The sequence below is a fragment of the Pongo abelii genome, chromosome 15 (genome assembly GCF_028885655.2).
Source record: "Pongo abelii isolate AG06213 chromosome 15, NHGRI_mPonAbe1-v2.0_pri, whole genome shotgun sequence".
NCBI lineage: Eukaryota > Metazoa > Chordata > Mammalia > Primates > Hominidae > Pongo > Pongo abelii.
The window spans coordinates 69,105,344-69,133,241 of record NC_072000.2 but is presented as its reverse complement, the minus strand read 5'-3'; the positions used below and the strand labels follow the sequence as shown (position 1 = coordinate 69,133,241).

The 27,898-nt window shown below is 51.9% G+C and overlaps 1 protein-coding gene across 2 annotated transcripts; it reads left to right on the top strand.

Moving 5' to 3' along the window:
• Positions 1–81: 81 nt before the first annotated feature.
• On the top strand, positions 82–26,906 carry RAB15 (RAB15, member RAS oncogene family). 2 transcript variants are annotated; one of them, XM_024231766.3, is made up of 7 exons: positions 82–456; positions 20,123–20,183; positions 21,028–21,088; positions 21,540–21,617; positions 22,298–22,387; positions 23,969–24,034; positions 24,190–26,906. In XM_024231766.3, exons 1-7 carry the CDS (start codon positions 333–335, stop codon positions 24,346–24,348), a joined length of 639 nt encoding a protein of 212 aa, XP_024087534.2. In that variant the 5' UTR covers positions 82–332; the 3' UTR covers positions 24,349–26,906. The 2 variants fall into 2 exon arrangements, with proteins under 2 accessions (XP_024087534.2, XP_054386194.2); XM_054530219.2 differs by lacking the exon at positions 82–456 and adding an exon at positions 19,000–19,543.
• The last annotated feature ends 992 nt before the right edge of the window (positions 26,907–27,898 follow it).

Sequence of the window (27,898 nt, the reverse complement as noted above, 5' to 3'; positions counted from 1 at the left end):
GCGCGCGCTCCCCGCCCCCTCTCTCCGGGGCGGCGGCGGCGGCGGCGCAGGGGAAGGGGCGGGCGGGGGCCGCCGCCGCTTTCTCCTCCCACCGCCGCGCGCCAGCCCAGCCGAGCCGAGCGGTCGCCGCGCCGGGCTCCAGCCACAGCCGCGCTTCCCGGCCCCCAGCGAGTGAGTGGGCAGGCGGGCGGGCGAGGCCGCCGCGGGGGCCGGGCCCGGCGTCCTCCTCGCCGCCCGCAGCGTCCCCGGGCGGGCGCGGGCCGCGATGGCAGCGGCGCAGCAGGGCTGAGCCCGCTGCCCGCCCGCAGCCCCCGGCCCTGCTGGCCCCAGCCATGGCGAAGCAGTACGATGTGCTGTTCCGGCTGCTGCTGATCGGGGACTCCGGGGTGGGCAAGACCTGCCTGCTGTGCCGCTTCACCGACAACGAGTTCCACTCCTCGCACATCTCCACCATCGGTAAGGGGCGGTGGCCTGGGGCGCCCCTCCCTCCCCGCCCGCGGCCCCTTTCCCCGCCGCCCCCGTCCCCAGCTGGGGAGGAATTGCCAGCCCCTGCGGCTGGAGGCGGTGGCGCGGGAGGCCGGAGTCCGAGAGCATAGGTTTTGGCAGGTGAGGGTGTCCCTGCTGCCGCCGTCCGGACCAGGGGTGGGGTCTCCCGCCTCTTGCCGGGGAGCCTTCCCTCGCATCAAACCGAGAAACCGGGGGTGAGGGGAGAGGGTGTAGGCCTGGGTACCCCGAGCTGGGGTAGCGAGAATCGTAGCCGCTGCAATAACATCCCCACACCCCCACGGGGAGGGGAAGTAAAGCTTGTGCTGGGGAAAAGGGGGTCAGGGTGGAGACCAGAGTCACTGAGGCGCCCTTGGTTCTGTGGTGACCCAAGGTGGAGCCGGCGCGGGGCGAGGGGGGGAAGAGAGGACGTACGGAGGGGCCGCAGGGATCGAGTTTCCAGGGCAGAGTTGGGAAGGTAAGCCGCAAGGTGGGACACCTGGGGGAGGGCACAGATAGGGCGAGGAGCCCCTGCGCCTGGTAAGAGGAGGAGCCGAGACATCTGTTCTGAGGGAGGCTAAAGAGGATGGAGGAGTGTCAGGAATACCTGCCCAGACCAAGGGGTCAGAAGGCAGGCAGGACCCGCCTGAGGGCATCTCTCATCTGGCAGTGCTGGAGCCTGTGGTTAGAGGGACAAGGCCCGGTGGCATCCCGGACAGCACTATGATGGGGTCACTTATTCTAGGAATGGGTCCATGGCCTCCCCTCTGAGACAGTTTCCCGCTCCTAGGCTGTGAGGGGCCCCCTCCCCGAGAAGTCTGAGTAGAGGGAATTTCATCCTCAGCTGCTATCCGGGTCAGCCCTGGAGTAGCCTCTGCATTGCCCAGGCCCCTGGAAACACCTGCTGGCTGGCTGGTCATCCATTTGGAATGCTCTCCTAGAAGTCCCTGCTGCCATCAGGGACGGGCACCAGCTCTCAGCTTCCTCTTGAGGATTCATGTCTACGCCATCCCCCCTTCCCCCAACACACATTCCTTGCCGAGAGAGAAGTAGGAGCAGATAGATACAGCCAGGAGGAACAGAACCTTCTGGTTAAGAAGCCAGCTTTATTGTCCAAGAGACCTGAGACCTCACTTTGGGGCAAAGCAACCTTGAATATCTCCTAAACTTCTGAGCTTTATTTAGTTTCTCATCTGTAGAATGGGTATAATAATTGCACCTACCTCCTAAGTTGTTGTCAAGATTAAATGAGATAATGATTGTTAAGTGCTTAGCACAGCCAGACACATGGTGAAGCTCGATAAATGCTGATTGTTCTTACTGCTATTGCCATTACCATTGCGCTTTTAGGGTCTCCTCTCTTTGTTTCACCAACTTGAAGGGTGAAACAACAGGACTTAGGGTCAGGGAACAGAACTTGTCCATCTTTCCCAGAGGAGCTGTAAGGCCAACTCTTAGGAAACCCAGGAGCTTGGGCTGAGCCATGGTTTGGATGAGAGACATTGCAGAAAGAAGGGGAGCCTATAGACACTAAGACTTTGTGCCTGCCGGGAGGACTCGGGGAAGAGGCAGGTGCAGGAGAAAGGCATGGGCCTTTCTGAGGGAGTGCAGAGGAACCAGATGGTGTATGAGGACAGGTTGTGGGCTCAGGGACAAAGGGCAGTGGTTTATCCCTTAAGGAAACTAGGAGTGGCTGTTTTTGGGAGAGGCCTGGTGCTTGGAACTACTGAACTATCTCCAGAGAGCTGTGGGCTGCCTGGGAGGCCCTGGCTTTGGCCTGAAGAGCTGTTGTTTGCACCTGCTCTCCTAGTCGCATTCCAAGTCCTACAGGTGACCTGGACTTTTCCTTTTGAGGGCTTCATTCAACCACCTCATTTCAGAAGCTCTGGGACTCCTGCTTAGTGCTGTGGGAAGCAGCCTCCCCTGGGAGACACATACCCTCCTTTTTGAGGGCACCCCTGTTTCTAAAATACCAGGATGGCCCTCTGAGGCTTGTGCTCTCCTTAAAGAGAGTCCATTGCCTCACACCTTTAATCATCCACCCTTCTACTTGTCCCTTCCCCTTGTAATCTCCCTTCTTAGACACCTTCTGCTAATAGGTGAACACTAAATAGGTCACAGGGACTTCCTGAAACCCTCCAGGGCAGACCACTTTGGGTACATAGGTGAATCAGTGAACTGAGTAGGGGTGTCTCTGCAGCACTGTCTCCCCTCAATGCCCTTGGTATATTGGCCTAAAACCTAAAGATGGCTCCCAGATTTCTTCCTCCGCCTCTGACAGCCGGGTTCCCCTTTCTACAGGACACAGAGGATTCTCTAAGGTCCCCCTTTCCACAGGACACAGAGGACTCTTTAGGAGTTTGGATTCCATGGAATAGAAAGAAACCTGTCTTTCTTCACACCAGCCTTTTAAAATCTGCCCCACTGGGTATCTTAAATGCTTTCTTATTTAAAGCTTATTAAGGGACTTGGGATTCTCCCTTATCTTGGGCATGTTTTTCAGCATTAACTAAAACTTAAAAGAAAGAGTTGGATGGTCAAGAAAAGCTTCTTCCTTAAGTGATACAGACAGTTTCTCAAGGAGGTAGAAGGGGCAGCCAGGAGACAAATCAAGGAGCCAACGAAATGAGTGCTACCAAGTCATAGTCATTCGCTTATTTCTAAAAAATGCGTGTCCTGTATGCCAGGCTCTGCACTGAGACCGAGAGATTCCGAGATGAATAATACCCATAGTCACTGTTCTCAAATTGTGCATTATCTAAAACACATTATATGACCATGCTGGGCACTGATCAAGGCACCTTTCCCAGGGGCTTTTTTGTGAAGTAAGAAAACAAGGTAATTCACCAGTTACTGCCAAGATAGTTTGGCTTCTTGGCTCATGTGGCTATCACCTAGGCCAGTACTTTTGTGATTTACTGTGTACTCCACTTCAACGGCCTGCGATCTTCTAGAGAAGAACCTGCCAGGGAGCAGTGAGAGGCCTCCCTGGTAGACTGAGACACTGACTGTCCCTCCCCCTATCCTTTTCGTCTTTCTGGCCACAAGGCCAGCAGGTGGCCCTGCTGCTGGCTCTGCCACAGGCATTTCCTTCCTGTGCAGCTGTGCTGGCCTGGCTGGGGGTTGGTGCAAAGGGGTCCCCAAAATACTATCTTAAACAAATTAATTGAGCATTCACTACCAAGCTCTGTGCCGGGCATTTTAGAGACATATTGCAGTCTACGTTTTCTGCCCACAGAAGCCCATAACCTAGATGGGGAGGCAAGACAAAGGCAAAAACAAAAAAAGAGAACTAGTGCCAAAATGAGATATCTGAAAGTACTTCATGAATCACTCTCCAAATGTAAAGGATGGATTATGATCATTACGGTTACTCTTAATGAAGGTCTCACAGTGGGTATCAGAAGCTAAATTGTGATGCAAGATGTACCATGAGGCAGCCGGAGAATGGCGATGGATGGGATGGGTGAGTGCTATTCCCACGACTCCATGCTGTCGGAGGCTGGGGAAGAGAGAGGCCCCTGTGGACTAGAACCGGCAGGGAAGGCTGAAGCTAGGCCTCAGTGTGGGCTGCTCGTCAGTTCCTGCAGCAGAAGGGAGCAGATGGAGTAACATGAGCAGATAACAGAGGTGGGATTGAGTGGGTGTCCGTGGGGCTCTAGGCAGTTTAGATGCAACAGAAGGGATTCTTCAGAAAAGTGAGAACATTCTTCTGTTTCTCTCTCTGTCTCCCAAATTATAAATGCCTTGATGGTGTGACCAAATCTTATTCCTCATTGTTTTCATAGTCCCTAGTACAGGGCCAGGCAGATCTCAATGCCTGTTGTTAAATTAATGAATGAATGCAGGAAACAGTTGGCAGAGGGCATTGAGAGCCTGGCTAAGGAGGTGGAACATGAGCCTCAGCAATGGTAGGAGGGGTTTTGAGTAGGGTACTAATGAGGTTGGCTGGAAGAAGGGGTTAAGACTTGAAGCAGGGAGACTAGTCAGGGGCTGCAGTAGTATCTGGGCACAAAGGAACCTCTGAATGGCCCCTCACCCCCAGTGGTACCAACACCAACTTCCACACAGTCACCTGTTCTAGTTTTCCTCCAGAATGGGGAGTGGTTTAAGCCAATCAACCTGGCAACTTCTGAAAGAATCTTATGGGACCTGTGCCATGACCAGGTAGGGAGAAGATGTCATACATGGACATCTATGTTCAGGGGACCTTTGAGGACCTTTCTGCATGGTGGCCAGGAGTGAGATGATGTAAACCATGAATGGAAACTGAAGAGACTGCTCAGGAGTTGTTGGTTTTCTTTTCTTTTCTTTTTTTTTTTTTTTTTTTTAGACTAGGTTTCACTCTGTCACCCAGTCTGGAGTGTGGTGGTGGCACAATCACGGCTCACTGCAGCCTCGATCTCCTAAACTCAATCCTCCCTCCTCAGCCTCTCAAGTAGCTGGGACTACAGGCGCATGCCACCACATTCAGCTAATGTTTGTATGTTTTGGAGAGATGGGGTTTCACTATGTTGACCAGGCTGGTCTCGAACTCCTGGACTCGTGATCCACCAGCCTCAGCCTTCCAAAGTGCTGGGATTATAGGCGTGGGCTACCTCACTCCCTCAGGAGTTGGTTTTCTCCCTCCCATCCTTAGTCTTCCCTGAGTAGACCTGTCACCTAGTCCCTGAACCTTTTGTTTTGAAAGCCACCCTCCAGGCTGCACTCCTTCTGGGTGAGGAGGAGGGTGATCTGGTTGGACCGGTTGGGCTGCTGTGGCTCCAGGGCACTTTCTCAGGCTGGGTTGCTGCTGCTATGTCACCTTTCTCAGGGAGTTCTGTTGGGACTGGCTTGGCTGCCTGGGGCAAGGGCTTGTGACTGAGGAGGTGGGAGAGGGTGAGGAAGGGGGTGGGGCTAGATCCAAGCCTGGAATGGGGTGACCTAACAGACATTGGGGCCTGTGCTTAGACACTAGGATCCTGGGGTTTGCAGGTTTCTAGACTGAGAGGAGCTGGGGGCAAATGCAGTGTGACGTTGCAAGAGGGTCAGGGATGGGTCTGTGTCAGCCTTCAGGCAGCCTGAGACCAGTCTCTACCTACTCTGTTCCCCTGGTACCTAGAAAGAAAGGGAAGTTGAGAAGAAATGAGCAGAATGGAAAGAGCCCAGATTTTTTTTTTTTTTTTTTTGAGACAGAGTCTTGCTCTTGCCCAGGCTGGAGTGCAGTGGCGCGATGTCAGCTCACTGCAAGCTCCACCTCCCGGGTTCACGCCATTCTTCTGCCTCAGCCTCCAGAGTAGCTGGGACTACAGGCGCCCGCCACCACGCCCGGCTAATTTTTTTGTATTTTTAGTAGAGACGGGGTTTCATTGTGTTAGCCAGGATGGTCTCGATCTCCTGACCTCGTGATCCACCCGCCTGGGCCTCCCAAAGTGCTGGGATTACAGGCGTGAGCCACTGCGCCTGGCCACTAGAGCCCAGATTAACATGCACATTTTACATGGCCTTACTGGCCCTGTGACCTTCAGACACTTTGATGACATCTTTGTGCTTCGTTTCTGCATCTGTAAATTGAAGATGGTAACAGAGTCTTTCTAAAGGTTGTTGTGAAGATTATAGAGCCTAGTGCATACAAAGCACTTGGCAGAGCCCTCGACAAAATAATAGCTGCTATCATTATATTATCATTATTATTTTATTTATTTATTTATTTATTTATTTATTTATTTGAGACCGAGTATCGCTCTGTCGCCCAGGCTGGAGTGCAGTGGCACAATCTCGGCTCACTGCAACCTCCACCTCCCGGGTTTAAGCGATTCTCCTGCCTCAGCCTCCTGAGTAGCTGGGATTACAGGCACCCGCCACCACGCCCGGCTATTATTATTATTCCTAGCTATAAGAATGTTGTAGAGATGAATACACTGTCAGCGCGCTAGGAGGTCATCTGGTGTATCCATCACTTGTGCACTCAGTCATTCAGGCGCTATTTACTGAACACCAACTACATGCCAGGTGCCATGCTAAGATTTAGGGATACAGTGGTGACCAAAACAGACCGAAATGAAGGAGCTGGCTTACATTCCAAGGGAGTGCATAGGAAGCTGTGTTTCATTTCAGTTTCTGCTCTAGTACCCTCCTTTCCCTGGCAGTGCCAGGGTCTGAGAAGGAAGAGTGAGGTGGTGAGGAGGTGTGAAGCAGTGGGGTGACCTGAGAGGAGAGGATGGGGTGGCCTTGCCTCAAGGCTTGGGCCCCTGCCAGGTGTCGCTCTGCCTCAGGCCTCTGTTTCTCCTCCTGACACAGGCACAGACCCAGCCTCCCACCCCTTCCCCAAGGACATGACCTTGGGAAGGAACATATCTGAAGCCCGCAGAGGGTTTCCGCTGCTCTGCATCTGTGCCACAGATCCGCAGATGCACCCACAGCTGGGAGCACCGGTTCCTCCCGCCTACCTGCACTCCCTGGTTTCTGTTCCTTCCGCCTACCTGCACTCCCTGGTTTCTGTTCCTTCCTCCTCCTCCTTCCTTCTCCCCGCTCCCCAGACAGGCTGGTGATGAGCTTTATAACATGAAAGCTGATATTTGGCCATTATCCTTCTACCCTGACTGCCAGCTCTTCTCAGAGTGCCTTCTTCTGTAATCCAATCTTTGCACCGGTTTCCCTGTGAAACTGCCAGTTTTCTGTATAGGCCTCTGCCCTCTCCTTGGCTCTTCTCTCTGGTCAGTGAGCTTTGTCAAGGGGAACACAGGGCTTCCTGGACACGTAATTCCTCCCACTTAGGAGGAAGGGGCTAATCATCAGCCCTGTTTTATTTTATTTTATTTTTTTGAGATGAAGTCTAGCTCTGTCACCCAGGCTGGAGTGCAATGGCTCGATCTCGGCTCACTGCAACTTCTGTCTCCCGGGTTCAAGCGATTCTTCTGCCTCAGCCTCCTGAGTAGCTGGGATTACAGGCGTGCACCACCACGCCTGGCTAATTTTTTGTGTTTTTAGTAGAGACAGGGTTTTACCATGTTGGCCAGGCTGGTCTCGAACTCCTGACCTCAGGTGATCCACCCACCTCGGCCTCCCAAAGTGCTGGGATTACAGGAGTGAGCCACCATGCCTGGCCAACCCCATCTCTTAAAAAAACAAAACAAAACAAAACAAAAACACTTTTTAAAGTAACTGGTCATGGTGGCATGTGCCTGTAGTCCTAACTACTCAGGAGGCTGAAGTGGAAGGATTGCTTGAGCCCAGGAGTTGGAGGCCACAGTGAGCTGTGATCACACCACTGTACTCCAGCCTGGGTGACAGAGTGAGACCCTGTCTCAGAAAAAAAAAAAAAAAAAAAAAATTACTGAGAACTCTGTGACCATGGCACCATGAACTACAGAAAGGGCTAACAGTTGGCTTTAAAATGTGGGTTATGGCCGGGTGCGGTGGCTCACGCCTGTAATCCCAGCACTTTGGGAGGCCAAGGTGGGCAGATCACAAGGTCAGGAGTTTGAGACCAGCCCGGCCAACATAGTGAAACCTCATCTCTACTAAAAATACAAAAAATTAGCCAGGTGTTGTGGCAGGTGCCTGTAACCCTAGCTACTCGGGAGGCTGAGGCAGGAGAATTGCTTGAACCTGGGAGGTGGAGGTTGCCGCAAGCTGAGATCATACCAGTGCACTCCAGCCTGGGCAACAGAGCAAGACCGTCTCAAAAACAAAAACAAAAACAAGTAGGTTGTTTTCTTTTCTTTCTTTTTTCTTTTTTTTTTTTTTTTGAAACAGAGTCTTGCTCTGTTGCCAGGCTGGAGTGCAGTGGAGATCTCAGCTCACTGCCACCTCTGCCTCCCAGGTTCAAGTGATTCCCCTGCCTCAGCCTCCCGAGTAGCTGGGACTACAGGCACGCACCATCACGCCCGGCTATGTTTTTGTATTTTAGTACAGACGGGGTTTCACCATGTTGGCCAGGATGGTCTCGATCTCCTGACCTTGTGATCCGCCCACCTTGGCCTCCCAAAGTGCTAGGATTACAGGCGTGAGCCACCACGCCTGGCCTAAAAGTGGGTTATTTTCTAATTGTTCTTCCCTGATTAAAATTTTCTCTTTGCCCATCTTTTCTCTAGATATGTACTGACTTCATTCATCCATTTATTCGTCTCACTTGCTCATTCATTTTTGCTTTCATTTAATCAACTTTGTTGAATAATATTTAGTGGTCTACCTGCTGCCAGGCGGTGAGAGTCTGAAATGAACAGGATGCTGCTTTGCCCTCTGGGAGCTTACAGTGTAGCTGGGAACCAGACATCCAAACAAGCAGAATATTATGCAAAAGAAATGTCAGGATGCTTTGGAATCACAGAGTGAGAAATCCCTCCCAGGGAGCTGGTGAAGGCTTTGAAGAGGAAATGACATTTGAGTGGAGTCTTGAAGACTAGGCAGGATTCTCCAGGGGCCCTGGGTGTGGGGGAAGTACACATCCTCTTCCCTGTAGGAGGTGCTGTGGAGAACACCTCTAGTGGGGCTGCTACTCTTCAGCCTTGCTGGGGCCAGCTGGAGTGGCCACACTATGGTCATACTAGCTGAAGTTCAAGAAGCCCCTTGCTAGGAGATTGCTTTGCTGGCTCTGGGTGAGGGCAGGTGCATCTGGAAGCCCCCTTCTTTCTAAGATGTTTGCTCCTGAGTCTCCATGTCCCAGTCTTTTCTTCCCTGAACTTTTTGCTACCAGTCAGCACAGCCCTGCCTGAGAAGGAGGCTGGAGGAGTGAGTGGTCAGTAGCCTGGTGGGTCTTGGCTGCCTCTGTGGTGCCCGCTGGCCTAACTAGCAGGCTTAGGGAGGCGAGACCCAGTTCCAGGAGCTGCCAATGGGGAGTGAGATGGGGTGGCTGGAGCACACTGCACATGTCACCAAGGCTCTAGGGAGGTCTGTGCACAAGGCAGTGGGAAAAGCAAGGGGAAGACCCAGCCTGGCCAACATGGCAAAACCCCGTCTCTACTAAAAATACAAAAATTAGCTGGACATGGTAGAGCACGCCTGTAGTCCCAGCTAACTTGGGAGGCTGAGGCAGGAGAATCACTTTAACACAGGAGGTGTAGGTTGCAGTGAGCCCAGATCGTACCACTGCACTCCAGCCTGGGTGACAGAGTGAGACCCTGTCTCAAAAAAAAAAAAAAAAAAAAAAAAAAGTGGGGGGAAGGGGAACACTGATCCTGATTATCTACTCTGTATACTTACTATGTACCTACTACCTACACAGGGATGGTGGGCTTTACGCATGCCATTTATTCAGTGTATAGAGATCTTAGCATCACATAGGAGCAGGGAGTTCTGAAGTTGGCCTTGCTGGCGTTTGAGAAGTTTCTTGGTGTATTCTTCAGGTTCGCGCCTCCAGACAAGTGTAAGTGCTATTGAATGCTGACTATGTTCCAGGAACTAAACCAGATGCTAGAAGACACGCAGTAAACAGTACAGATGCAGGTGCACATGTGAGGGTCCACACAAGACCTGAGGGAAGGGAGGGGTCTTGCTGCAGTTCCCCTTTTGTAACAAAGGGGAGAGTACTGTTGACCCTCTTCCTAGGAACTGTGAGTTTGACTGAAATGTGTCCTGCCACGGGATCTTTGCCGCTTCCTCTACCTGATTCTTTGGATCTCCCTGCTGGCACCTTCTTGTCATTTAGGTCTCAGCTCAAATGTTACCTCCTTTAAAATGTCTTCTCTGGCCAGCCAGTCTAAAGTTGCTGCGCTTGGGGTCTCCTCACTCTCTACTTTATCCTGCAGTTGCTTATCACATATGGCTCTCTGAAATTAGGTATTCATTACTTATATCTGTCTTCCCCACTAGAATTAAGCTCTGATGACAAGGATCTTTCTGTGCTGTTTATAGCTTATCTTCTAGTACCTGGCTTAGTTCCTGGCACATTGTAAGCATTCAATAACAGTTTGAATGAATGAATGAACAAATGAAGGAATGAATGAATGCATTTTCCTAGAGGACTTCTGTTCTTCCCTGAGGGAAGTTATAGGTAGTATTGGTTTCTTGGGACTGTTTTTTGTTTGTTTTGTTTTGTTGTGTTTTGTTTTTTGAGACAGAGTCTCACCGTATCCCCCAGGCTGGAGTGCAGTGGCACGATCTTGGCTCACTGCAACTTCCGCCTCCCAGGTTCAAGCGATTCTCATGCCTCAGCCTCGCAAGTAGCTGGGATTCCAGGAGCCTGCCACCACGACTGGCTAATTTTTGTATTTTTAGTAGAGACGAGGTTTCACCATGTTGGCCAGGCTGGTCTTGAACTCCTGACCTCAGGTGACCTGCCTGCCTCGGCCTCCCAAAGTGCTGGGATTACAGGCATGAGCCACCACACCCGGCCGGTTTGTTTTTTCTTTTTCTTTTTAAGACAGAGTCTTGCACTGTCTCCCAGACTGGAGTGCAGTGGTGTGATCTCAGCTCATTGCAGCCTCAACCTCCTGGCCTCAGGTCCAGGTGATCCTCTTACCTCAGTCTTCTGAGTAGCTGGGCCCACTGGTGTATACCACCACACCTGGCTAATTTTTTAATTTTTTGCAGAGATATGGTCTCACTATGTTGCCCTGACTGATCTTGAACTCCTTGGTTTCAAGTGATCCTCACACCTTGGCCTCCCAAAGTGCTGGGTTTACAGGTGTGAGCCACCATGCCTGGGCTTGAGACTCTTAAGATGATGAGGCTGGAGGGAGTGGATGGCCCCACTGCTTGAGCTCTAGAGATTCCTTACTCCAGAGTGCCCTGGCTGCAGAGGTGGCCCTGGAGGGTCACTCCAGCAACCTGGCTGAGCTGATGGGCATCATCTGATACCAGCTCTGACCCTGAACAATAGGCAACATGGACCTTAGTCTAAGGCACTGACCCCTCATCTCTGCATATACCAAAGAAGATGAGATTTGGGTGAGGACACAGCCAAACCATATCAGCTCCCGGGATCCCTGTGTGAATGGGGTCTTTTTTGGTGTTTTAGGGTTGCACAGGGTGACCTCTTTAGAGGTAACCTCGTGCCACAACCCACAGGAGGTGCACATGGCCCACACATGCTGGTTTCCTGCAGTGGGAGGGGCTGGGGCACTCCTGGGACCTGTGCTTGGTAACTGGAGCCGGCCTGGCCCTGGGGATTGGGTGTCTGCCTTGGGTTTCAGGTGTATTAGGTTGTTCCTCATTGTGGAGTCTCATTACTAATGAAAAGCTCAGGTCGCACTGCTGGTCCTTTGGGCTGTGGTTGATCCTGGTGATAACATTTGGCACCCAGAGGCAGCCCTGTTTCCACTGAAGCATGCGGAGCTTGGCTGGCAGGCAGGCAAGCTGGCACCTGCCCTTAACCCATGAGGTGCTGGCCCGCTAGTAGGCACACCCTACCTGTGCCAGAATTTAGGTTGTAGCCAGACTCTAGGAGCCATCTAGGCCCCACAGGGGGCGGCATTTCCTCTTTTTGTTGAAACATTCCAGCCAAGTGCTGGCTTGGGCTTCATCTCTCTGTCCCACTCTCCTTCCTCTCCCCAATATAAGCCTCCTTCTACATCCTAGAGCTCTTTCCATTCCCTCTCCTGCAGCTCTGGGCTGGCTAATCTCATCCTTCCCTAAGGGAGCTTGACAGCTGCTTCTGCTAACATTTAATAAAGCTCTGCGTGCCAGACCCTGTGTTATGGGTTTTACACCTTATCTCACAATCTTAAAAAAAAAATTCTCTGAGAATTCTCTGTCACCCTCACTTTACAGGTGAGGAAACTGAGGCAAAGATAGGCTAACTGGCTTCCCCAACACCATGCAGGTAATTAGTGATAAAGGCACGGTTGGAACCAAACTTGACCTCCCAATTGTGCTCTTAATGGCCAGGACACTGTTTCTTGAGCCATACTTCCTCCATGTTTTCTAGGGCTTTCTAGGGAGGCAGACAGTGATGGGAAGGAGTGTTCTTTAGTGTGGATGTGCCCCGCCTGCTCCTTTCTGTAAGTGTCACAGCACCTCCATTGCTGTACTGGGGAGGCACCAAGTTTTTCCCTGTTTGCCCACCCAAGGCGAGCTAGCTTAGGAGCCACGTGAGTGCCGGGTGTCTCCCCTGCTGCATCCCTCTATCCTGCCCCTGCCCCTGGTGCCCAGAGGAGGGCCCTGCCTGTCTTCCCAGTTCTCCAACAGCAGCGCTGTCCCAGCACCCTTGGGCTCCAGTTGTGGCCTGGCAGCTGCTGGGGCAGATGCCACACAGCCAGAGTCACAGCAGGAAGAGGATGGGGCCCAGGGCTGCCTCAGGCCATGGCTGCATGGCACCATCACTTGATTGAGGAGCTTTTCTTGCCAATGTCTGAGGTATCAGGTGGCAGGACACGTCCCCCTGCTCTTAAGCCTCAGGCATGCAGCCCTTCTTATGCTCTCTGGGGTGAGAGGGAGATCCCCCTCATGGAATTGCTTTTTTTTGAGACAGCGTCCTGCTCTGTCACTTAGGCTGGAGTGCAGCCTCAACCTCCCAGACTCAAGTGATCCTCCTGCCTCAGCCTCCCAAGTAGCTGGGACCACAGGTGGACACCATCACACCTGGGTTTTTTTGTTTTTTGTTTTTTGTTTTCTAGAGATGGGGTCTCACTTTTCTTGCTCAGTCTGGTCTCAAACTCCTGGGCTCAAGCAGTCCTCCCACCTTATCTTCCCAAAGTGTTTGGATTACAGGTGTGAGCCACTGTGCTTGGCCTATTTATTTATTTAGAATTTGTTTTGGAATTGCTTTTTTATGCCTGGCACTATGCTGGCACTATGTGGCAGAGATTTAAAAAACAAGCAAACAAAACAAATGCTTTGTCAACCACAAAATGTATTCTCTGCCCCTTAGGTTCTTTTTGTGTAGTTGAGGCTAGAAGACAAAAATAGGGGGCAGTAAGGAGCAGGGAGCGATGGTTTAGGAGGTCTTCCTTCCAGCCCCCTTGTTGAAGCATCTGGCTCACTAGCTTGGGGGAGTCATTAGGCAGCAGTGGCCAATCCTGAGGCACTCTCAGGTGTCACTAAGAAAAGGGGCATGTGCTCTATGGATACCCATGGGCTGAACTTGGAGTCTGATCTGGACCCATGGCTGTGCTAGGATCCACCGTCCCCAGCCCCAACTGCAGTCAGCACGTTCATCATCCTTAGGCCTCTCCGCTTCTTTCTGCATGTTTGTCTGCCTCATGCCCTGCTCATTACCAACTGGTCAGTCCCCACTGCCCTGCCTGGAGTGAGCTGGTTTGATTGGCTTAGCTAAGCTCCCTTGCCTCTGCTGGCCAGGTCACCCTGTGGGTCACCAGCAAACCTGTTGATGGTCCAGTCTGAACCTGCTTCTCCACAAAGAACATGTTGCACCCAGCCCTGCTTCTCTGAGCAGAGGTTTGGGGCTGAGCTGTTCTAGCCAGAAAGGGACACAGGGTGTGGCAGGCACCATGATGGGCACATCTAATGTGCCAGGAAAAACAATGAGCTGCTCTCCGTGCTTTGGGCACCTGGTTGGGAGAGGGCCCGTCTCTCTGACTTTCTCCTCCTGGGGCTCCCAGCGTCTCCGAGAACCTCTGCCAGAGCTGTGTAGAAGTGGTTTGCTTGTTTCTTAACACTTCTGTGCCCTATTTCTTTCTGTACCCAAGAAAGGAAGTAGACTGTTTTGTAGGGACACTGTCAGGGTGATGAATCTGGACTTACTGGAATCATGAACCATGCCAAGGAGGAAGGAAAAAATAGGCTATGGTGGGTGTCTGAGTTAGGGCTGGCTGCTGTAACAAAATGCCTTTAGCTGAGTAATTTAAAGCAAGAGAAATGTATTGCTCAGAGTTTGGGAGGCTGGGAAGTCCAAGATCAGGGTGCCAGCAGATTCAGTGTCTGGTGAAGGCTGATGCTCTGTGACAAAGGTGGCACCTTCTAGCTCCGTCCTCAGATGGCAGAAGAGGGAACAAGCTCCCTCAGACCTCTTTTCTAAGGGCATTAGTCCCACGCATAAGGGCTCTAACATCACGACTGAGTCACCTCCCAAAGCCCTCACCTCCCACCAGCACTGCACTGGGGATTAAGTTTCAATATGGGAATTTTGGAGCAACACAGACCTTCAGACCACAGCAGCGGGCTTCTCCTCATGTGCCCCCTGCCTCACTTCTAGATGCCGCATAATGTCAGTGAAACCTCGTCTCTACTAAAAATACAAAAAATTAGCTGGGTGTGGTGGCATGTGCCTGTAATCCCAGCTACTCGGGAGGCTGAGGCAGGAGAATCGCTTGAACCCAGGAGGCAGAGGTTGCAGTGACCTGAGATCGTGCCACTGCACTCCAGCCTGGGCGACAGAGCAAGACTCCGTCAAGAAAAAAGAGAAAAGGCATCGGGTATGCCAGGGTGTGCAGGAAAAGGCATCGGGTATGCCAGGACATGTGGGAAAAGGTGGTAAGACTCCTCAGCCTCCCAGGGTTGGGAAGCCTCTGGTCGAGTGAAAGATACCCTGGGTGGGTTTTAAGACACCAGCTTTCCAGTCCAGCTCAGCTGTGGGATGTGGGAACATGAGTCAGTTACTTGGCTTCCCTGTGGCTCACAATAATACCTACTCCTGCCTACTTCATGGGACCCGCATAAGAGCTGAGGGATTCCATAGCTCAGGGGTGTGCTATAAAGACAAGCACTATGCACCTGGGTGTGGTTCTGAAACTTTCTTGTGCAGAAGAGTAGGGCTGGGCGAGCCCTGAGAATGTGCATTTCTCACACACTCTCTGATGCTGCTGATGCTGTAGTCCCTTGGCTGGCAAGGGTAGCTGGATAGTAGGGGCTGGGACTCTGTAATGCCTTCCACTTCAGAGTTCTCTGGGCTGGTTTTCCTGACTCCCCAGGAAGCCTTTATTCAGCAGAGGGAAAGTAGGAGTGAGAGGACTACGCTGTCAGTGCTTCACATACGTCGTTTAATTTATCCCAGCACAGCCCTTAGGAGGGAAGTGGTATTCTCCTTCTACGCTTAAGAAAATCAGCCTGGTGCGGAGGCTCATGCCTGTAATCACAGCACTGTGGGAAGCTGAGGCGGGAGGATCACTGGAGCCCAGGAGTTCAAGACTAGTCTAGGCAATATAGGGAGACCTCATCTCCACAAGAAAAAAAAAATTAGCTGGGCATGGTGGTGCATGCTTGTAGTCCCAGCTACCTACCCAGAGGCTGAGATGGGAGGATCGCTTGAGTCCTGGAGGATCGAGGCTGCAGTGAGCTATGATTGCACCAGTACACTCCATCCCTGGCAACAGAGTGAGACTCCGTCTCAAAAAAAAAAAAAAAAAAATTGAAGCTAGGAGAAGTTAAGACTTGCCTGAAGTTACACAGTAAGTGCCAGAACCAGGATTTGGACCAGGTCTTTCTGACTCCAGGCCAATGGATGTTTCTTCCATGACATATATAGCTCTTGAAATTTCTTCTATCTAATATCACCCACAGTGCTGTTAAAAATACTATTTCTGGGCCTCACCCTCAAATTATGATTCAGTAGGTCTAGGCAAGTCAAGGTCATTGTTTTTGTCTTTGTTTTTGTTTTTGTTTTAAGTCACCCCAGGTGATTCTAAAGCAGAAGCTCTGCAAAGCACACCTTGAGAAACAGAGAACTCTTGTGCTCCCTCTCTTGACACTTCAGGTGCAAAACTTTTGTCCTAATGTAGTTCTCAAACTTATGCATGTGTGACAATCACCGGGAGAGCTTATTGAAACTGATTGTGGGACCCCATACGTAGAGGGCTTGATTCTATAGGTCTGAGGTAAGGCCCAAGAATTTGCATATTTGCATTTCATTTTCTTTTCTTTTCTTTCTTTTTTTTTTTTTTTGAGATGAAGTCTCACCCTGTCGCCCAGACTGGAGTGCAGTGGCATGATCTCAGCTCACTGCAGCCTCCACCTCCCGGGTTAAAGCGATTCTCCCCACACCCCAGACCCGCTCCTGAGTAGCTGGGATTACAGGTGCCTGCCACCATGACCAGCTAATGTTTGTATTTTTAGTAGAGACGGGGGTTTCACCATGTTGGCCAGGCTGGTCTCAAACTCCTGACCTCAGGTGATCCACTCACCTCAGCCTCCCAAGGTCTTGGGATTACTGGCGTGAGCCACCATGTGTGGCCAGAATTTGCATTTCTAACAAGTCCCAGGTGATGCTGATGCTGCGGGTCCAGGGACACACTTTGAGAACAGCTTGTTACTCAGGCGATATGTGGACAGTAGCATCATCTTCACCTGGGAGCTTCCTGCAGCATCTCAGGCCTTGCCTCACACCTACCAGATCAGAATCTGCATTTTAACTCAATCCCCACGTGATTCTCGTGCACCTGGAAGTTTGAGAAATATGACCTTAGAGGAGCCAGAATGTGAAACCACTGGAGGCAGAGATAGATGGAGAATATCTCTTCTTCCCACGGATACTAAAGATGCAACAAAAAGGGCTGACTCTCTGGGTGTGCACCCAGGTGGGGCTGATGACCGAAAAGAGGCGAGATGTGGATAGAGGACTCTTCCCTGAGGATAGGCAGAGAGAACATAGGAAAATCTGAAGAAAGGAGATGGCTTCAGAGGAAAGGCATTCATCTGGGCCATAAAACAGTGGAGAAGGTATCCTGCTGAGAGCACAGGGGTGGGGAGGGGGTGCCCTGGAGCTGAAGCCTTCAGTGGGAGGACAGTGATAGGTGAACACACATGTGAATAAACAGTTTGCTAAGCAGCTGCGAGGGCTGGCCAAGGTGAGAAAGCATCCGTCTGCAGAGGCCTCAATAAGGCCAGTGTGTTGACTTTGTCCTGCAGTGCTCAGCAGTGGAAAAAACCAACAGCCACGCAGGGAGAGGGAAGGAGCCACGATGGGCACGGGTTACTGGGGCCAGGGCTTGACTGGTAGGTGGGCACAGCGGAAGGCCCAGGTTGTGTGGGAACAGAGCGCAGAAGCAATAGATTCCTCTTGAAGATCCTTGGGCTGTTAACCTTTTTTAAATTTAAGAGAGGTTGTGTGGGCGGGGAGGGAGGAAGGAAAATCCTTCAGAAGACGTAGACTTACTCTGTTTCTTCCATCATATGTGAATGCATATGAATAGCCAAAAGGTGAATAAAACACATGTTCCCAGGTGGCCAGTGAGACCTAGGTTGCAAGATGGTGGGGTGTGGGTGAGGCCGGGGAGTGCTGCGAGCCCCAGCCAGAATTCCCCAGCCTTGGTCCCCCGCCACATAGCTAAGAAGTGAGGGAGGAGGTGAGAAGGAGTCACTGCCCAGCCTCACTTCCGGTGAAGTACCCTATCTCCTTGTCAGTTCTGTCTCTGGGGACAGTTGCCTGCTTTCACCTCTTCTCTCACAGGGAAAAATTCACCTTAATATTGGAAGTTCCTCTCCTAGTAAAGTCCTTCTCAAGCACCCACAGGCAAACAGGAAACTAAGCAGAGTTAGGGCTTCCATGCCTAGCCAACTACACATGACTCTCCTCTTGCTTCCCTAAGAACCAGCTCAAGGGGCAGCGTGGGTTCCGGCATAGATGGACCTGTGTTGGAATCTCTGCACGTGCTGTGCTGACCCTGGCTAGCCGTTGACCTCTCTGAGCCCTTGTTTCCTTTCCACTAGGCTCTCTGAGGGCAGGGGCCGGGTCTTTTTCACTTCTCTGTCTGCACTGAGCACTGTGCAGGGCACACAGGAAGTTCCCAAAAATGTTTGTGGGATAAAGGAAATAAAACCTTCTCTCTTCCTGTCCCCCTTGTGATGGCTTCGCACAAGGCACTGTCCTTGGCCAGGTTTGCTAGGCTAGTGTGAGGATAAACCAGGTATATTACAAATTGGAGAAAATTTCTCGTTCTTCGTGGGAGAAGGTGCTGTATCATGAAACAAGAATGTCTTGATTCCCTTTTATGCCAGGTACTGGGGAGAAACAGGTGCCTGATAACCGTTGATCCAGGCAAGAATAAGCATACTCCTGCTTCCCAAGGCTGATGCCTCTCTCCTTCCTCCCTTCTTCCCTCCTCCTCTTCACTCTTTCTCTGCACACATGGAATGGCTGCCAGGCATTGCCCATTTGGAAAAGTACAGCTCAATGGATATGAATCAGCTTGGGCAGGCGAGAAATGATTCACGTCTGACCAAATCAATTTAGTTCAGGTCGCCCGTTCTGCATCTTTTTTCCCTTGTAATTAAATGATGATTGGTCTTGATGGTGGGAAAGAAGAGACAGAATTTAATTTGTTCGCCTTTGTAGAAAGCTGGGGACAGCACAGATAAGGGAAGATGTCTCCCATTTGGCAAATAACTGATGCGGAGGTGGAGTGGCAGTGGTGATGGGGATGCTGGCACCTTTAGGCCTCCTGGGCCGGGCAGTGCAGCTGGTGGCAGACGGTTCAGAACTCTACCATGTTCCCATCTGAAAACTGTGGGAAAGTTGCCAAAAGTAAAGGCCCTGGGGGACCCAGAGGAGGGAGAGTGAATCTGGGGAAATCATGCCTACTCCTGACCTTGCTCCAGGGAGTACACAAAGACGTAAGCTTAATTAACCCACCAGACGTAGCTCTTAAATCCCTGGGCATAGTGCCTGGGTATAGTTAGGGTTGGGGAAAGGCATGGTCAGCAAAATAACCTCCCTCATCTCTCTGTTGTCACTCAGAGTCAAGCTGGCTGCTGCTGGTGGTGCTGACTTCTCTTGCTGCAGATTTCTCCAATATGTTTCTGCCCTGGATGCATTTGCCAAATCCCTTCGGTTTCTTGTGTCTCGTGGCAGCTTAGCTCCTCCAGCCCTCGGATGAAGAAGCGTGGGAACTCTGTGCTTCCTTTCCCTCCCGCAGTGACATGCCATGCCATGCCACTGCCTCTTCATCTGGTCCTATGACAGTCACTCATAAGCACCCGCATGTACCCAGCCCTGTACTAGCTCATGACAGCTGCAGTCAATTGGGCCAGGTGCTGTATCTCATCCGGCCCCCTCAGCAACCCTCTGAGATATTGGTAATGTCCCTGATGAAGACATTTACTGAGGCAGAAATGGATGCTCAGTGAAGCAAGGTGCCTGATGTTATGGCAATGAGCTATGAGTGGCCAGAGGGAGGAGATAAGCTCAGGCCTGACGCCAAAGCCCATGCTCCTTCTAGTCAACCACAGCGCCTCCTATGGTGAATGGGTGAGTCAGCAACCAAGACGCATGAGGCCTTCTTTTTGGCGGGCCTTGGCTGGGTGCTTGAGGCTTCAGGTACAATCATGGGTTGGAAGAGCCCTCCTCTCTCTCCACAGTCTGGCACTATGACCCCTTCTGGTTATTAACAAGGCAGAGAGAGGGAAGAAAGCAGGCAAATAATGTGGGTTGCTATTCCTAGAGATTAGAATTTCAGGAAGGATAAACACAGCGTTCTCTCCAGAAGTATAAATAGGAAGACTTCACACATGACTAGAACAAGACATGTTTTAAGTCTGTTGAGTAAGGCAGTGATGAAGTAGATCTCCCCAGATTCACTCTCCCTCCTCTGGGTCCCCCAGGGCCTTTACTTTTGGCAACTTTCAGCTCAGGGAGGAAGGAAGGCCCCTTTCAAAGCTTCAGATACTTCCTTAAGGTCAGTTTCTGCTTAAAGAAGGCCTTTACATTACTTCATCCCTTTGCCAAATTAAACTGAAAGGAAAACTTTCAAGTGTGATTGCCTAGCCCTTTCCTGTTCATTTCTCGTGGGTACCCTTTCTAACTTTCTTGCTTTCTCCCTTTCTCCAGGTGTTGACTTTAAGATGAAGACCATAGAGGTAGACGGCATCAAAGTGCGGATACAGATTTGGTGAGTTGGGGAGGAGGAGGAGGCAGATGTAGTAGGAGAGGACCTCTGGCTGCTCCTTAGCTGCCCCTGCCATGTGTAAAATTCCTAGGCTTCACCTGGGATAACTGGCCACCTCTCTGATGGATGGAAGCGAAGTCTCAGAAGCCCATCTCTTCCTATGAGCCTTAATCTCCAACCTCTAAGAAACTTTATGGGATTGACTACAAGCACCAAAGGGCAGGAATTAGAAGGAATTGGCGCATTAACCATTGTGAATTTGTCTCAGGATTAGGCTTTGCCCTTGGGCTGTGCCACACTGTGTTAAGACTGGAAGGAAGGAGGCTACACCCCCCATCATTTAGGGCAAGACCCCGAGAGAGTTCCTCAGGATAGCATGGTGCGGTTTCCACAGTAGCAGAGGGTGCTGCTGTGGCTCTCTGCCTGAGGTCTTGGAAGCACTGCCTTTGCCAGGGTTGAGCTCCCTCTCAATTCCACAGCAGTATGGGCACTGCCTTCAGAGGTCCCATAGGGACTAGGGGTGTAGCAGCATCCCCTGCCAACTCCCATCCAACCAAATCTGGCCACAGTGGCCAGATTCCAGAGAGCTGTCCAAGGCCTGTTCTGGCTGTGGCTTCTGGTATCTGCCAGGAGGGCAGTTGGCAGGAGGGGCCAAGGCCCTGCAGGCCTGGTCAGCACCAGCACAGATGACCAGGCCTCTGACTGCAGATCCCCGTTGGGATCCAAGCATCCCTGGTTTTTACCCTGCAGCTCCCCAGTTTTTCCTACAAGGGGACAGCTCTGCTCTTCCCCTCCCCGTCTGTTCCCATGGTCCCTGCTCCTCTGAGGAACTGGCTTTCTCCTGCAGGGACACCGCAGGGCAGGAGAGATACCAGACCATCACAAAGCAGTACTATCGGCGGGCCCAGGTAAGCCACCACACTGGGGGTTTCAAAGTGGGAAGCTGCCACCCACACTCCCAGCTCTGGGTATTTGAGATGTCTGTGCCACGGATCCCCTAAACACAGTTCGTCTGCTTGGAGGAGCGCAGGGCGTCTTTCAGCTGTTCACTGATCGTTTGTCTGTCCATTGTTCATGGCTCACTCACTGCAGGCAGGCCCCTGCCCTCACCCCTGACTTCCACCCTCCATCCTGGGTCAAAGATCCAGGTCAAAGCATGTGGTGCCTTCCTGCTGTAGAGAGTTCTGTGATGGGCCTGGGAGGCGGCAGTGGTGGGGTCTGAGAGAAGAGATATTTCCGGATGCTGAGCAGGGAGAATGGGAGAGTGGGACCCAACCTTTAAGTTTCCATGGCCCCTTCTGGCCCCATGACTGCACTCTCTCTGTGCATATCACATCTCTCTATTTCTCTCTCTCTCAGGGGATATTTTTGGTCTACGACATTAGCAGCGAGCGCTCTTACCAGCACATCATGAAGTGGGTCAGTGACGTGGATGAGGTAGGAGATGCCACCTCACTGCCGGGGTGCGGAGAGGGTGCCTCACTGGGGAAGGCAAGGCGAGGGCCAGATGGGAAGGCCGGAGCTCTCAGGGTGGGCGAGCAAATGCTTCCAGGAAGCTTTGCCTTCCACAGCCCTGGATGAAGACCTCTGGGTGAGTAAGACATGGGGAAGAAACCGAAGCTGCCATGCCCTCACTCTCCATACCCTGCCATGCCTCCATGGCTGTGTCTTCCCCGGAAATGAATTAGTTCCAAGTCTTCACTGTGAGCAGCTTCTTTCCTGAAATCTTGGGACCAGGTGGAGTTGCAAGATTGGGATCTAGTCCTGGCTCTGCACAACAGCTGTGGAGCCTTGGGAAGCCATTTGAATCCTCTGGGTCCCCAGTTCTGTAGAATGAGGACTGGACTTACATCCAATGTCCCTTCCAGCTCTGATACCAGTGGTCTAACCCAAGGAAGCACCAGTCTTAGCAAGAGTGTCTTCTACCCTGAGCTGTCCCCATGATACCCTTGAGGTCAGCCATGGCACTTGGGGGAGCCTGGCACCTGCATCCAGTCGGCCCACCCTGTCCCTAGGGCTCTGGAATTGGTGGTGGGCTGGAGGCAGTGCAGACTCTGTAGGGAAAATTGGGGGGCAGGCAGCACTCATTGGCTGTTCTGCCCATCCTTTGTCCCTAGTACGCACCAGAAGGCGTCCAGAAGATCCTTATTGGGAATAAGGCTGATGAGGAGCAGAAACGGCAGGTGGGAAGAGAGCAAGGGCAGCAGGTAAGTGGAGGGAAAAGGCAAGTCCACCCCAGGTCCTCTGCTGGGCCTCCAGGGCCAGTCCTGAGTGTGGGGACCCGGGGGTGTGTTCCCCAGTGGCAGGTCCTCCCATGCGCCCCCAGCACCCCAAGGCCCTGGGGGAGTGGCCATCCTCAGAAGGCTTGCTGTCTGGGTTTCAGGTCAGAAGCCCAGAGATTCGGGGTCCATCCAGAAACAAAGATGTCATAGGCAGCAACTCTCTCAAGTCCATGTCCCCAAATGCAGGATTGCCCTCTGCTTAAGAGATCATCCCTGTGTTAGTAATGAAGGACTTCAAGTTGTCAACTTCTTCTCTGACAGCATCCAGGCCTAGCTGCCATGTTACAGTCAAGAAATGATCTCCCATCCCACCCGACACTCCCCCACTCCTGTCCTTCTTACCCAGGAAAGAGCCAGGGAGGCAAATGAGGAGACAAAGAGCCACAGTTGGAGACGCCATGGGGGCAGAAAGGGTAGGAGGATGGCACTGAGGGAATGTCCAAGCATGCAGGGAGACCATCCTCCCAGAGAGCAGAAAGAAATATTGGTCATTTTTTTTTTCCTTTTTTTTTTTTTTTGAGATGGAGTCTCACTCTGTCACCCAGGCTAGAGTGCAGTGGCGCTGTCTCGGCTCACTGCAACCTCTGCCTCCTGAGTTCAAGCAATTCTTCTGCCTCAGCCTCCCAAGTAGCTGAGATTACAGGTGCATGCCACCATGCCTGGCTAATTTTTTTGTATTTTTAGTGGAGATGGGTTTTGCCATATTGGCCAGGCTGGTCTCGAACTCCTAATCTCAGGTGATCCACCTGCCTCAGTCTCCCAAAGTGCTGGGATTACAGGCATGAGCCACTGTGCTCAGCCAAGATTGGTATTTCTGAGACAAGTTATCCACTCAGTCCATGGACCTCAAGAGTTTTCCTCTCCCTTCTCAGTCAACAGCGTTCCATTAGTACTTAAAATGAAATTGATTGTTTGGTATAAAATATAAGACATGGTCATTGACCAATTTGAAAGTAGAGGCAAAGCCTACTAGGATAGTATTTATTGAGCACTCTATGTGTGGCACTGTGCTAAGGCAAGCACTTTTAAGTGCACGACCCCATTGAATCATCCCACAACCATGGATGGGAGACACTCTCAGTCTCCTTTAACAGAAGATAAAGCTGGGGCTTACAGAGAATGAACAACTTGTCCAAGGTTGCACAGCTAGCCATCAGTGGCAGTGCTGCTATTCAGGTCTGGGACTGTGGGACTCCAGATCACATGTTTTTTACGAGGATGCCATACTGCCACAATGGATGGTGTCTTTATCTCCTGATATATGATTGTGTGTTGGGGGGCGTGGGGTGGCAGCTGGAAGAATGGAGAGGCATATTTGTGGAGGATCTTCCCCCATTCTCTGCTACCCTCTCTTGGAGCTCCCAGTCCCATCTGAGAAATTATCTACTCTGAGAAATCGTCACAACACAGCATGGTTGTGAATGCAGTGGCAGAAGCCTGTGCCTGGTTGTGTGGGCCCCTCCCCTGCCTTACTGACTCTCTTTCAGAAATGTCCTTCTCTTGCAGCTGGCAAAGGAGTATGGCATGGACTTCTATGAAACAAGTGCCTGCACCAACCTCAACATTAAAGAGGTGAGAGCCCTGGCGACCAGGCGCCCGCTCTCTTGGGCTGAGTCCAGCAGAGGCGGGAGGAGGAGCCATAAGATGGACCTCATCCCTTGGGCCGCTGCAGGGTTGCCAGGGGAGAGGAGGAGATGCTGGACTAACCTGTGCCCTTTGGTTTCCAGTCATTCACGCGTCTGACGGAGCTGGTGCTGCAGGCCCATAGGAAGGAGCTGGAAGGCCTCCGGACGCGTGCCAGCAACGAGTTGGCACTGGCAGAGCTGGAGGAGGAGGAGCGCAAACCCGAGGGCCCAGCGAACTCTTCGAAAACCTGCTGGTGCTGAGTCCTGTGTGGGGCACCCCACACGACACCCCTCTTCCCTCAGGAGGCCCGTGGGCAGACAGGGGAGCCGGGGCTTTGCCCTGCTGCTGTCCTCTCGTGTGATGACCCTATTGAGTATCAGTAGCCACTACTCACCCTGCCTGGCCCTGAGAGCGACTCTGCTGTCATCTAAAGCAGCCCCTGCCCCCAGCCCGTCCACCCTGGAGTGGTCTTCTTCAGCCTGTTTCCCCAGCCACAGGCCTGCTACAACCCCCACGATGTGCCGCAAGCACTGTCTCACCACCCCGCACCTGCCAGACAACAGCCCGGGCTGGAGTCCAGGCCACTTTCAGCTCCTCCTTTCTCCGTGCATCTTGTCTCCTCTCTGCTTTTTCTCTCTTCCCCTACTTCTCTTTCTCTGACCCCTCCCCTCCAGTGCTTTTCGTATCAAAGCTCCTCAAACCCCCCTCCCCCGTGTGTCCTGCTGTGTGGTGGCTGCTGCAGCAGCTCGCTGTTTCCTTCCTTCCTAAGCTGTCCGAAGGGATGGACCCAGGCTTGTGGGGAGGTTCCACTCTTGGATCCAGGAAGAACCCTCCACCCTGCCTCGTGGGTGGGCCAAAGGCTACAGGGTGCTTCTTCCTCTTCCCCCCCCGCCCCCCCCACTGTCCCTCGTGTGCCATGGTCCTGCCTCCCCAGTGACCTGCAAAAGTGGAGCATCAAGGTAGGAGGGAAACGGCAACCGGGGAGTCCTCGAGCCTGGGGCTGCCCTACCTCTACCCATTCCCCCACCAGAGCTTTGCCCTCGCTTGGCTGCCCGCCTGCCTCTTTGAGGAACTGAGCTCAGAGGCAGGTGCTTCAGAGAAGGAAACAAAATGAGGGGTGGCAGGGATAAAAAGTCACCTCCATTCTCTACCTCCCATGCAGCATGAACACAATTTCTCTCCACCTGGCTCCCGAATTTAAATATGTGGACCAAGGCTTGTGGGTACTCCAGGGGCAAGGAGAGCCCTGGGGTCAGTGACACTGTCAGGCCAACCATGCACTCCAGAAAGGGGAGCATTTGGAAATAAAGGACTAGCTCCTATGTATCAGGTTAAGAGCAAGGGATAGCTGGCCAGGGACAGCAGTTTGCATGGCAGAGGGGAATGTAGCAACAGCAGGGCCTCCTAGGCCCCATCTTCCATTTCTTAGGTAAGAAGAGCATTTCCTCAGACTCCCAGGCAGAGGACTGAGCCTAGCCTTCAGCAACCACGGTTCTCCTGGGACCCAAAGTTTATGGGAGAAGGGCAAAGACTTCATGGCAAGAGAGAAGGAAGGCCCTGGGTAGAAACGCTTGGTGCTGTTCTCTTCGGCCTTTAAGACAAAGCGCTCATCTTGCCCTCTAGCTCCTGATAGGCTTGAGGGTTTGCCAACCACACTGTGGCTACAGGTGGAGGGAAGAGGACTCCCTCCTCCAGAGTGCTATGTTTAGGAAGTTTTTTTAACCCCATATGGCACAAAAGTAGCCTGTAGGAGGCCCTTTAAAGATGGAACAAGTAATTTACCAGTTCTACTGGGGTTCCTGCCCACCTTCCCAAGGTGGGCAAGGCCTAGGAAGAGGGTCGTTCTTAAGCCACACATTAGCTGCATTGCATGGCTGCAGCCAAAACAAAGAACTGGGTGTTGAGTATTCACCAACTAAGGACCAAAATCCAGGGCACTCATATGTGAAGGATAAGAACCTCACTTCCTTACTCCTCCAAAAAGAGGTGGGGAAAGAACCACCAAACCTTTCCTCCTGACTTACCAAACCAGGAAAACAGCAGGAGAGGGTGGCTTAGGACTTAGGGACAGGGTATAGCTTAGATGGTGGAAAGCAAAGGAGAGCAGGAAGTTATAAATCACTGGCTAATGAGAAACGGAGAGAGCTAACTCTAGGATGAAGCTGTGACTAGGCTGGAGTTGCTTCCTTGAAGATGGGACTCCTTGGGTATCAAGACCTATGCCACATCACACTGGGGCTAGGGAGGTAGGTGATGCCGGCCCTCAAGTCTGTCTTCAGCCAGGGACTTGGGAAGTTATATTGGGCAGTGGCTCCAATCTGTGGACCAGTATTTCAGCTTTCCCTGAAGATCAGGCAGGGTGCCATTCATTGTCTTTCTCTCCTAGCCCCCTCAGGAAAGAAGGACTGTATTTGTACTGTACCCTAGGGGTTCTGGAAGGGAAAACATGGAATCGGGATTCTATAGACTGATAGGCCCTGTCCACAAGGGCCATGACTGGGAAAAGGTATGGGAGCAGAATAAGAATTGGGATTTTAGGGTGCAGCTATGCTCACCCTAAACTTCTGGTGGCCTGGGGCATGTCTTAAGGCCCAGACTGTTGAGCAGGCTCTGCTGGCCTGTTTACTCGTCACCACCTCTGCACCTGCTGTCTTGAGACTCCATCCAGCCCCAGGCACGCTACCTGCTCCTGAGCCCCCACTATCTCCCTGTGACGGGTGAATTTTGTGTACTGTGTCTCGGGTCCATATATGAATTGTGAGCAGGGTTCATCTATTTTAAACACAGATGTTTACAAAATAAAGATTATTTCAAACCACCGGTGTGGCTGCCTGGATGAGTCCTTGGGGGTAGGTCTCACTCGGACCCTGGCAGTGATGTGGGAGGGAGAGAGGCAGTACTGGTAGAAGCAGCTCCAGAAGCAAAGGCAACAGCAGTAGAGTGACCACGGAAGCGGCAAACATTTGTCTTCCCTTCTCTACCTTCCCTAGCGCCACAGGCAGGGAGGCCCAAAGCAAAGCCCCATTGCCCTGCATTGGGCTGGCGCCGCAGAAATAAGATGAAACACAGTTATCGAGAGGATGCTGAACATCTACGAGCAGGTTTTAAAGCCAAGATGAGTCTCATCTGTTTGTGAGTCAGGAAGGGGTCTTCCTGAAGGCATGAGGTGGGACTGGATAATCTTTCAGATTTGTGATTGGATACCTCGGGGGAGCAGAGGCAGACTGGGATCTCAGGACTGCAGGTATGTCATACTTTGGGATATGGAATTGATGGAGGTGGAGAATATTGGGGATAAGGACTGAATGAAGAAAGGAGTAGGACAATGCAGGACAACAGTAGTCTTATCTTCACTACACTTTACCCGGCACTAGTGATAGATAAACTCTTCTGACCCTAACCATCACCGTGTGAGACGGGGAGGGTGGTTATCTATCCATGTCCCACAGGCAAGGAAACAGATGCTCAGAGAACTTAAAGATTTGGCCGGGTGCAGTGGCTCATGCCTGTAATCCCAACTCTGGGAGGCTGAGGCAGGAGCACTGCTTGAGTCCAAGAGTTTGGGACCAGCCTGGGCAACATAGTAAGACACTGTCTCTAGAAAAAATTAGTTGAGTGTGGTGGCTTGTGAGGCTGAGGCCAGTGGATCACTTGAGCCCAGAAGGTCAAGGCTGCAGTTGCACCATTGCACTCCTGCCTGGGTGACAGAGAGAGACCCTGTCTCAATAAAAAGAGCTTAAAGATTTGCCTAAGGGTCCGAAGTAACAGTGGCAGAATTGTGGTTGTAAACCACTGAATTGGAATCACTGG

Coding starts and splice junctions, on each gene's coding strand:
- RAB15 (XM_024231766.3), top strand. CDS start 333: ATGGCGAAGCAGTACGATGTGCTGTTCCGGCTGCTGCTGATCGGGGAC. Junction 457..20,122: donor CTCGCACATCTCCACCATCG/GTAAGGGGCGGT, acceptor CCCTTTCTCCAG/GTGTTGACTTTAAGATGAAG. Junction 21,618..22,297: donor GGGTCAGTGACGTGGATGAG/GTAGGAGATGCC, acceptor CTTTGTCCCTAG/TACGCACCAGAAGGCGTCCA.